At 35.0% G+C, this 12,151-nt stretch overlaps 1 protein-coding gene across 5 annotated transcripts in view; it reads left to right on the top strand.

The window, feature by feature from the left end:
* Positions 1-12,151, top strand: part of CCDC91 (coiled-coil domain containing 91) — a 367,817-nt gene that overhangs the window by 50,678 nt on the left and 304,988 nt on the right. For all 5 annotated transcript variants that reach the window (XR_014314001.1, XM_082739675.1, XM_082739674.1 and 2 more), the window contains one exon: positions 11,528-11,570. Coding sequence is in view for 4 of the 5 variants with exons in the window: in XM_082739675.1 (XP_082595801.1) it covers positions 11,541-11,570 (30 nt within the window). In the remaining variant the exon portion in view is untranslated. The remainder of the gene's footprint in view (positions 1-11,527; positions 11,571-12,151) is intronic.

Below are 12,151 nucleotides of genomic sequence, written 5' to 3'. Positions count from 1 at the left end.
ATAAATGAGATTTCACTGTAAACAGAAGAAACATAAATGAGAACATATAAAACCATGAAAGAAATAAAACACTGTCTTTATTGGGGAGAATATTAAATTTGTGATCTTCTGCATCTGATAATGGTAACACTGTTTTTACTATGTTGTTGTATAACTTTTTTTCCTGTATTTTTGTTGTATAGTATGCCCTTTTCTGCCTTAATATTTTGATGTAATTGTAGGTGTTTTATAGGACTTATTTTTGCTTTTAATGATCAATGCAAGTGCAGTTCACAACTTTGTCTTTATGCTTACTTTGCTTACATATGAGGCTCTAAAGTTCATGTCTCATTGACCATGGATTTTTCATTCTCAGTTTGAAAGCTTTGAAGTTGAGACTTTCATGATGATAGTCTTAGAGCTTAAAATGCACTTGTTTTAGAAAAAGTTGTCCAGTATGATAAATGGATTGGGAAGAAGGATGACAAGTAAGTTCTGGTAATTTTTAAGAAATAGCAATAAATACCTGAATCAGAAAGATAATCACCAGAAGAGAAAGGAAATAAAGAGTGGGGAAAATAAAATAGGATTTACTTGGCCATGGTGGTAAGCAAAGAATATAAGGTGACATCTAATTTCTGCATTTTAGAGGAATTAAAACATAATAATTATTGAAAAATGACAGACTCAGAATAGAAAGTAGAAAGTTCTTTATGAAGAAAAAAGGAATTTGGTTTTAGTCATAGAATAGTATTTTTAGAGGCTTTTACAATGCAGTATCTTGGAAGTTATCTAATCATTGTGTTCATTTTACATATGAGGACACTGAAGTTGAGAGAAGTGGTGATTTGACCCAAGTCCCATGGTTAAAATACACACTCTTACATGATTGCAGGATATGGATGTGTTAGAGTTGAGGATGGTACCAGAAATCAGGTTATAGAAGTTCATTAATTCATTATAAGAATTTTGACTTCATCTCTAAAGTGATGAGGAGTCACTGAAAGATTTTAACTAGGTGAGTATTTAAAAGGACCATTTGGGTAGCAGACTGGAGAATGGAGTAGAAAAGGAGCAAACTGGAAACAACTGTTTTGTAGGTGATGGTATAAACCAGATGAAACACTATGGTGGCTTTATCTAGAGTGAAGATACTGGGAATGGGAATGGATGAATTCTAGAGGTACTTAGGACTTAGGATTTGGTGATTGGTTGTATGAAGTGAGAGAGCAAAGGAGCCAAAGATGACTCCAGGATTTTGTCTTGGGCAGCTGTTCTGTAGATGGTAGTAGCAGTCACTGAGGGAAGGTATTCTCGGGAGTGGGGGGGAGATCTTGAGGTCAGTTTTGCTTGTATTGAATTTGAGGTGCTTTTTAGACTGGAAAAAAGACTAATCGTCTGTTGTTTGTGTGGGTCTGGAGTTCAGGAGGTGGATCTTAACTAGAGATTTCTTAGCTTGTATTTGTGGTTTAGTCCAGGGAGTGGGTTTGAATTGAGATAACAAGAAGGGGTAGGTTGGAGTGTTTAATTAGGAGCACCATCATTTAAAGGGTAGGTAGAAAGGCCTGCAAGGGAGATTGAGAAGAAGTAGCCAGAGAAATTGGAAGAAAGAGGGAAAAGAAGTATGGTTGTCTTGTAATGGGGGTAGGGTGTTTTGAGAAGGAAAGACTGGTCAAATGCTGTTAGTGTTCAAATAAGACAAGGAATTGAAAGTGTCTTTTTGCATTTAGTGAAAAGGAGATAATTGGTTACAGGCATGGGCTGTAAGAAAGAGCATTTATGAAGTTGAGCTGTGAAAAGGAGGGGGCTGTGGTTGGAGAAGAATTTGTAGTTGAGAGGGGTGTTGCTTTTGTTTTTGTTTTGTTTCATTTCCAAAGATGTAGGACCTGGAGCATATTTCAGTGTTTTGGGAGGAGTCAAATAAGAGGAGGAAGTTAAATATTTAAGAGAAAACACAATTGAGAGAACCAAGTCTCAGAACACAGATGAAGAAATTAGCTTTAAGAATGTAGAGGGATTCCTCTTTCTGTGTGAGCAGAATAAGCTGGAATAGTTTGGTACAGATGCTGGTAACTACAGTTTTGGTAGAAAGACATTAAGGGACTTTCTTAAATTGCTTTCTGTTTTTAGCAGGAGGCTTGGTTATATGCTTTGGTTACAGGAAGGAATGGGAAGGTTGGTTGTTTGAGGAGCATTGAGAATCTTTGAAATAGTTGCTAGAGAATTAGAGAAAGTGGCTTAATGAGAGAAAAAATAGGCGTGATAGGCAGCACTGTGAATCCTATGGAAGATGGGAAACATGAATTTTATAGCGAATTCTCTTAAGTTCTTGGCAGAAGACAGGTAATTGGATATTGTTGATTGTTTCTGGGAGACATTGTCATTTGCCTTTTACTACTCCAGATCTGAATCGATTGAGAAATGGAACCAAGTAATAGGAATCAGAAAAGTGCTTTTATTGTTAAAAGTTTAGTGTAAATGTGGTTTGGATTGAGGTGGCAATGAGGTCTTCTACAAGTTCTCTTCTGAATTAAGCTTATTCATCCAGTTGCAGGCTAAAAAACATGTCTTCATGCTAAGAAAATGAAGTTTTTCTCTGATGAGCTTCTCTCATGGGAGTTGCACTAGAGGGATAATATGTTTATTTATTTATTTTTTTAAAATATTTTATTTATTTATTTGACAGAGAGATCACAAGGAGGCAGAGAGGCAGGCAGAGAGAGAGAGAGGAGGAAGCAGGCTCCTGGCTGAGCAGAGAGCCCGATGTGGGGCTCTATCCCAGGACCCTGAGACCATGACCTGAGCTGAAGGTAGAGGCTTTAACCCACTGAGCCACCCAGGTGCCCCGGATAATATGTTTATGCACACAGTTCCCAGTGAGGAACTCAGTGAGCTGATATTGTATATGCATGTTGACTTTCATACATTAATCTCACCCAATAGAGAACCTATGGATGTCCTGCTCTCACTACCATTTTTCTCTTGGAGGAAAGTAAAGAAGAAAGAGAAAGAGACTGTAGTATTTCTTTCTTTTTTTCTTTTTTTTTAAATATTTTTTTAGGGGCACCTGGGTGGCTTAGTGGGTTAAGCCACTGCCTTCGGCTCAGGTCATGATCCCAGGGTCCTGGGATTGAGTCCCGCATCGGGCTCTCTGCTCAGCAGGGAGTCTGCTTCCTCCTCTCTCTCTGCCTGCCTCTCTGCCTACTTGTGATCTCTCTCTGTCAAATAAATAAATAAATTCTAAGAAAAAAATATATATATTTTTTAATTTACTTGACGGAGATCACAATTAGCAGAGAGGCAGGCAGAGAGAGATGGGGAAGCAGGCTCCCCGCTGAGCGGAGAGTTTGATGCAGGGCTCCATCTCAGGACCCTGAGATCATTACCTGAGCCAAAGGCAGAGACTTAACCCACTGAGCCACCCAGCTACCCTGAGACTGTAGTATTTCTTAAATCTTGTTTCTATCCAGAGGTGGCATTGTCCTCTTTTAAAATGTGAGATGAGGTGATATACCTAACCCTTAACATTGAGGGTCAATATTTTGTTGGGTAGGAAGAGTATAATTGATATACTGAAAATTTTGGGTTGACAGTAGGTTGGCCATATAACAGTATTTATTATTTGCTTATAAATATATAACTGAATATAGTGAGGTGGTTAATTTTGCAAAGTTTGGGCAGAGCATCAAGATCGTGACTAAATGTTGGGATGCCTGGGTGGCTCAGTTGGTTAAGCCACTGCCTTCAGCTCAGGTCATGATCCCAGGGTCCTGGGATCAAGTCCCACATCGGGCTCCTTGCTAGGCAGGGAGCCTGCTTCTCTCGCTGCCTCTGCCTGCCACTCTGTCTGCTTGTGTGTACTCTCTCTCTCTGACAAATAAATAAAATCTTTAAAAAAAAAAAAAAAGATCATGACTAAATGCAGTCTTTGAAGGACAGGATAATGAGACAGGATCAGACATCCATCCATCAGTTGGAGGAAGGATTGCTATGAGGAGTTGGAGGAGGTAGAAGTAACCAAAGAGGCTGGGAAACAGGTAAGGGTTTGGAGAATGTAATGTAAAAGTGCTGTGCAATTTTGTTTCTTGTTATCAGCTGGGATGTATAAATTTTCTGAATGATGGCTGGCAAAAACAAAAACTTAATTGATAGTACAGATGAAAATTATATAAAAGACAATATTTAGTTACTAGAATTATTAGTGGTTGGGATGTCTTCCCATCTGATCATTTATGAATAGAATATTTTTCAGGAAGTGAATATATACCTCAGTTATTTTTTTAACTTGTGACATTTTACTATTGGCACTAGTATTGATAGTGTAGCAATAATTTTGTGATTCAGCTTCATAGGGGACGTTTCAAAATTATTGTTAGCACTAATAATAGTTGGATACTTAAGACAGAGGAGTGTAGCAATATAAGATTTTTTAAGATGTAGGCCTTAATATGGGAAGCTCTGTTTTAGTGCTAGCAACTCGATCCTCTACTACTCAAGTTCCAACATGTTTTTCTTAGAGAAATAAAAGGGAAGGGAAGTCATGTGGGAGCTATTAGCAACTCCTTTGCTTTCATTTAGTGATTTATTCCAAAGGCACTGATTCAAAAGTATTCTTTGAGACCCTACTATGTGCTCCTCTGGCGAAGGTGCCAGAGAGTTAAAAGTAGGTAAAAGAAACGGTCCCTGCACTATCTTGGAAGAGCTTATGTGAAATTAGGTAAAAGAAATAATTTCCTTGACTAGATAAGCCAGAAATTCTGATCTTATATGATTAGACTCTTCAAATTAGTTGTGTCTTGGTGACTCTTCATTTTTAACTTTGACTAAGGGGTGTTGTCTCTCTCTCTCTCTCTCTCTGTGTGTGTGTGTGTGTGTGTGTGTGTGTGTGTGTGTGTGTACTTCCTTTGTTCTGGTTCCTTTTACCAATTTATGTTTGCCCAGGACAGTCAGGAAAAAAAAATCACTTGTCTTTTGCTTCTAGGAAACATGGCATGAAACAGGATCAAATGGAAAAATATTGGGTTATGAGGATGCTGGTTAGCCAGTAGTTTTTCACATGGAATAGAGATTGAATTAAGTGCTAAGTGGACAATGTTAAGACACTTTGGGCTGATAGAATAATCTGGATGATCTCTGGAAATTGTACTTTTTGAAGTCAGTTACCTAAATTTCTTTTTTCTTAGATTTCTTTTTAATTTAGCTCCATTTTTAGGAACTTTAGGTGTTTGAGACACACTTTTTTTACATTTTGTATAAACTTGTAATAAATGTTAATAAATGTCATAAAGAAGACTAACATGAAAAAATTTAATTTTTTCACTGGCTAAATATTAATTTAAAATATTTAAGCTTTTGTTTATAGTTTAAAAAAAAAACTTTCTTTCCTTGAGGGTTTTTTTTTCGCCCCAAGTATTTTGATAGAAAGAATAGATGGTTGGTTCATTGTGCCATGATTTTTTTAACACTGTCTTTAAAGAATTAATTATATATGCTCACAGTTTAAAGTTGTAAATTACCTGTTATGAAACACAGCCATCTCATATCCTTGCCCTTCTTTTTTAGCCCTCTATGGCTTGTTTTTTAGATGCAAGATGTTTAGCACATATAGTTGATTCTTTTAGTGTTTACCAGTGCATCCCTAACATGTGTGTTATTGCTGCTGCTTGATTTTTCGGTTTCATACCCATCAGCTTTCCAATATGGAAGATGAAGCTTTAGCTCTCTTTTACCACCCCTTCAACCACCCATACCACATACTTCATCTTATTTCTTTTAACTTCCCAATAGGGTTTTATTATAATTTTGGTGCCAGTATTTGTTCATTATTACTGTTATGTAAATTGTACTCACAGATAAGAAATACAGTACTGTAAAAATGTCTACTTTTCCTGTCTCACATACCATTTTCTCTCTGTTTTCATTTAGTTGATGTTTTAATCACTAATTCAACTCTGAATTTCCACCCAGTTGTTTAACATTACTCTCCTGTATGGTAAAACACATGAGACAGTCTATTAATTTGATTTGCTCGAATACTTTTCCAGGAACTTTCTGATCTGTGCAAATTTAGGTGGGTTGCTCCTTATCCTTGCTATATAAATAGCTTGGGAACTCACTTTACCATTATTCTGGGAGAATTCCCTTTGCTTTTCACTTGAGTTAGGGTACCTATTTTCTAATCCCATTTCTTCCTTGTGTCTTGTGTTATTCCCTTGGTTCACTGCATAGCTTTTTGTTTTGTTTTGTTTTGTTTGTTTGTTTGTTTTAAAGATTTACTTATTTGAGAGAAAGAGATTGTGTGCATGCATGTTGGGGGAGGAGTTGAGGGGCAGGGAGAGAGAAACATAAGCAGACTCTGTGCTGAGTGGAGAGCCCCACAGGGGACTTGATCTCATAATCCTGAGATCCTAACCTGAGCTGAACCAAGAGTTGGATGCTTAATTGACTGTGCTACCCAGGTACACCTCCATAGCTTTTTAAGAAAGAATGGCAAATAATTTTTTTTGAGGCTTTGCAGTATGAATATGACTTTAATCTTCCCACAAATTAGTTATTTGTTGGTTTGGTTCATTTTAGAATTCTTTGTGTTAATCATTTTCCTCAACATTTTACAAACATTTTTCCATTTTTTTTTTGCCTTCCAGTAATGCTGCTGTGAAGTCGAATGTCATTATGTCCTTTGTCCTTTGTATGAAAATGATTTTATCTCTTCGAGGGCTTGTGGGATCTTCTTTTTGTCTCTACTGTGCTTCAGTGTGGGTTTATTCTTCTGTTTTCCTGGATTAAATTTGAAAATTATATTTTTAGGTTTAGAAAATTTTCTTGAATTATTTTGTTGATGATTTCTTCCCTTTTGTTTTCTGTTTCGTTTTTCTAGAATTCCTAATATTAGATATTGCATATTCTGTACAGGATCTTTTAATTTTCTTAGGTATTTACTCTGATGTTCGTTTTCTTTATACTCCTCAGCTTTATTATCTACCTGCAATTTTTTCACTTCTGAAATCATTTTTAGTTTTAATCCCTTAATCTTGGTACACACCCCTCTCTCATTCCCCACCCACCCTCAAATTAGAGTTTCCTGTTCTTATTTCATGGATGTACTATTTTCTATTGTTAACACTCTAGAAGTACTAGTTATAGTTTTTAATTTTTTTGAAAATTTTCTTGTGTAGTTTCTATTTCTTCTACCTCTTTCTCCCTTCCTTCCTTCCTTCCTTCCTTCCTTCCTTCCTTCCAGCTTGGTTTCTTGTTTTTTATATTAAATACATTCTTCATATCTTCTGTTGGACTTGGCCTTGGCCTTGGCCATGTGGTCATATATAAGAGTGGAGTACTACTAATGAAGTATGAACATTTATATAATATTTAGAATGTACCAGACACTGTTTTAAGTGCTTCATCTATTTTAACTTGTTTAATCTTCTTAAGGACTTTAGGAGCTAGTTACCATTATTATTATTAGTAGTAGTATTAGTATCACTGTGTGACAGATGCGAAAACTGAGGTACACAGTGTTGAAGTAATCTGCCCAGTGTAACACAGTTAAGTGACAGAACTAGAATTTGAATCAAGGCAACCTGACCTGATAGTCTTTTCTTTTAGCCTTTATCCTAGTCATCCTCTTATTGAAATCAGGAACAAATTGGAAATTCTCTGTGTGTAGGTAGGATTTGTCAAAGTAATATTATCTGAGTGAACTGTATTTTTGTTTGTTTGTTTTGGTTTGGTTTTTTTGAGGAGTCTCTCATGAGGTCCTTTTCCATGGGTTGATTAGATTCACCAGAGAAGAATCTTATTATTTTTAAAAAAATATTTATTTGTTTTAGAGACAAATAGAGAGCAAGTGTGGGGAGGGGCAGAAGAAGAGAGAGAATCTGGAAGCAGACTCCCTACTGAGTGTGGAGCCTGACACAGGGCTCCATCCCACGACCCTGAGATCATGAACTCAAGAGCAGGTTGTTTAACTGACTGAGCCACCCAACTTCCCCAGAGAAGAATCTTCTAAGATCACGACTAAAAACTTATGCATACCTGCTGGCAGTTCTGTTGACAAGTGATCAAAGAGGATTGGGAGAATGGGTCTCAATATTTAAGAGAACTTTTAGTTCAGCAGTCTCAGTGTCTTCTAATCTGCACCCTTGGCTTTATCCTGTCTAGGGAATAAACCTTCAGTCTTCTTCTATGATAAAGAACTATAAGTTGTTCTGTTGTGTAGATTCTGGAAGAGGATTTTGGGATACATCTGCCACTCTTATTTTGAGTCTCACCTTTACCCACTTTTCATTGTCATGCATTCCTAAGCCTTTTGTAGATGCTTTAATGTAAATGTGATTCTTATTTTCCTCATTGACAGTTTTCGATCCATCTTCCTTATATTTGCTTTTAAACTTTTCTTCAGTTTTCTTATTTCTCTCTGACCCTGTGTTTATGCAGAAGCAAACAATCAAAACAAATCTTTGCTATCTTTTAGGAAAAGACTTTGTGGAAAAGACTTTAATAAATTCATGTTTTTAATGTGCAATTTAAAATTCTCTGATAGTTCTGTTATAATAGAGCTCAGATACCTCCCACCTGAAGCGCTTCATGATGTGCCCACTAGATATATCACCATCTAAAAATCTTTCCTTTCACCTGGACATTATTTCTTCTTTCTTAAGGCTACTTTATAGCTCATATTCTTAACATTTGCATGATTTTCTTATACTCTTCCACCTCTGCCTCCCCAGACCATAACTCCTTGAGGATCTTGAGTGTTCTCTTCTATAGAATTGCCTAATAAAAATTTGTTACAATAAGTGTTGTGTATATGTTTTTCTTATAAAATATCAGCAATGTATTAAATACTGGGAATAATAAAAGGAGAATTAATACAGTGGTGCAACAGAAGAGATCAAATTCACATATAAAGAAGTCTGAGAATTGTTAAACTAGATATTGTGATATCTTTCAGTGTAGATAACCTAATCTTCCCCTCCCCCCCGCCATGGCACAAAGAATGAACTATATGATCTTCCAATTTTTTAGCCAGGCTCGTGACAGATATATTTGGTGTTTCTATATTATATTTGTAGTTTAATGGGGTATATGTTAAGTGCTACAAATATTCTAAAATATTATAAATGCATTTTAGATAAAATAATGTTTTAAATGTGCTGGAGTTAGCTAACTCTATAAAGGAGTCCCCACTTGAAATCCCCACTTGTAGTATTTACTTTTAAAAACTAATTTTTAATTTTTGTATTTAGTGAAGTTGATTTGTACAAATCAATGCTGCTAATTTTACTTTCTCCTATTCTTTGTAATGTTCATAAGAAACCAGAAACTTGCAGGATTTGAAACTAAAATATTTGGAAAATGTTAATGTATTAAGATAATAAATATTTCTCTAATTATTATATTTTAAGAAATTCAAGACACATCTATCTTTTAAAATCTGTTAGTAGTTCTTTGAAAATAAAGTAGAGGAAAACTGTCATCGTCATTTTAATATGTAAAGGTTGCTGGGATATGGAAAACATCAGTGACCACTGATGTATGCTTTTGTAGAGTTAAATCAGTACTTAGGAAAGTGATGGTATTTGGTTCCTTACCATAGGCAAACAAGCTGAGGTGATTGTTAAACATGGCTGTTTATTTTTGTTTTCAAGATTTCTGGCACCTTCCAAATAATTTATTGGGATGTGATTTACAGAAACACCTAGAAGCATTACTCTAGAAATTCTCTTGAAACTGTATTCTTTGGATACAGTGTTGTAGATGCTAAAAATATTTTTTAATTGTCTCCTGAGATTCATGGAATACATGTGGAAAACACAAACTTAGTGTTTATAGTTTGAGTTGGTTCGTTCTCAGCATCCATATCACTCTTACTTTATAATTTCTTCATGAAAAATGTATAATCACATACAGATTTCTATTTGCTTGCAACAGAATTAATGTGAATTCCATTTCAAACTAACCACCATCAAAAGTTTCTGAGAGTCTGGTTTATATATTTTAAGTGTTGTATGTGGATGACTTGCTTAGCTTTGATTCTTTTGAGAAATACATCTTTTAAAATTTTTTCTCCAAACTATTAAATCGTAGGTAATGGTGACAATAGTGGTGTCTCATTTGGGTTAATTTAATGTCCTTCCTTTTTATAATGTTCTTTTGCCTCCATATATTCCTTTTAGTCTCATTACCGACTTGAGTTTCTGTGAAAATAAATTTTCTTTGTCTATTGAAACAAAACAATCCTTGAGATTGTGTTTCACTGTTTATTTTTCTTTGACTATTTTTGAGTTTTATTTTTCAAGGCATTAATATTAATTTCATTGACAAGGTAAAACCTCACTATAGATGACTGCTGCTTCATCACTCAAGGCAAAGTGCCTTAGAAAATGCTTTTAGAATTATTGTTTAACATGGTTTAATTTGTTTAGCTGTTTTTTTCTTAGAATTTGGAGAAGGTTGTTTTTCTGTAACCAAGTCCATCTTGTATTAGTGAGTCAAAGAAACTATAATTAATAATTTGGATACATTCACTTTTGAAAGATAAAAATGGAAACCAGTTATTATTGACCAGAGTATTTACTTGTGGCTACTGATTCAAAATTTATTGTGAATTTATTTTTCATTTATTGTATACCATCTATTACTTGTTTTGCTTTTCCAGGTTTCTTTCTTTCTTTCTTCTTCTTTTTTTTTTTTTTTTTTTTAATCATTTGTTAGATAAAAGCTTTTTCTTTTTCTTCTTTTTTAAGTCCTGGTACTCATGGTTTTCTCCTTCCATTTTAATGATACACATTAAGTACAAAGTAAAGCATGTCTTATCTTACTGCTTGTCTCTCTCTTACGTAGTTTATCTTAAAAAGAGGAATTCAGGATATTCACTTGTGTTTTTCTCTTCCCTGTTCTCCCATGAATACATGACTTGATTTATCTTGATCAGCCTAGTAACTTGCTCCACATTTTTCCAAAAGTGCAAAGCAGTTTCAGCTAAAAATACACATATCAAAATGCTCCAGAAGTTGTGGCCAGAGCTCAAAAATGCTGATCAATTTTGAAAATCTAAATCAACCTCGGCCATGAAACCGAGGGAAGAACCTTTGTGGTGGGGGACAGATTTCCAAAAATTCACCACAGTCCTGTTCTTAGCTGGAGTTTGTGCTGATGTTGCCAGACAACTGAGGAATAGATGCAAAAAGCAGGAAGCATTATTGAATTGAGCCCTAGCGCCAATTTGGGAAAAGCAAATTAAAATGTAAAAGAATATTTTTCCACTCCTGGCGTCTCAACACAAAATGGCAAAATACATGGTTGCTGAAAAAGTCACAGAAATTGCTAATTTTGCCTGAATGGCTAATTTTGCCAAAAAACCTCCAGTCTTTTTGCATTAAAAAATGCATACCCATATAGTTACAAAAAGTAGATTTTTAAAAAATCTCAAATGAAATAGTTTTAATTTACAAGTCAAAATATATATACATTTAAGTCAGAAAAATGTTTTGACATAAATGACTCTGTGTGTGGGCTTGTTTCAATGTCTTCTGATATTTTTCAGGTGCACTTGAAGAATGGATGATGATGATTTTGGTGGTTTTGAGGTATGTGCAATTACCTTATTTTGCTTATGTAATTGCTTTAACTTTTTGGGGTTATAATGCTGTATATTAGTTTGAAAATATACTACTTATCATTGGCACTCATGATCATTTCTTGATCATTTTTAATGTAACACTGGAATAAAAAATGAAATCAAGGAAAATGAAGATATATCTCTTGAGAGATAAAGCTAATTATTACTGAATGTATGGTCATGCCCATGGAATGGCTTAAGTTGAGTTAATTAAGTACTGCTAGTAGAAGCATTAAAGAAGTCTTAAAAATTGTCAGCTGATGATTTTGCTGAGATACATGTCTGTTAGGAAATACTTGTGAGATGAAGGATGAGTATTGCAGATCTGTCACATGTTTTCATGTTTACACCTGTAATGAGTTGATTTAGTGTATTAACTACATAGCATTTTGGTGGCTTATAGGGCTAATTAGTAGTTTGTAGTGTTAGATTATTCTCTCACGTTTAAGTTGGATGCTTTGTAAGTGGAAATTGTTAGCTGAAGAAGCACTGTCTTTTCCTTAATCCTTTTCAGTGTGTGTTCATTTTATTGAAATATTTTGTAACCCA

This window comes from Mustela nivalis, assembly GCF_964662115.1.
Source record: "Mustela nivalis genome assembly, chromosome: 7".
Classification (NCBI taxonomy): domain Eukaryota; kingdom Metazoa; phylum Chordata; class Mammalia; order Carnivora; family Mustelidae; genus Mustela; species Mustela nivalis.
The sequence above is the reverse complement of the archived record's forward strand: the minus strand, read 5'-3'. Positions and strand labels throughout refer to the sequence as shown.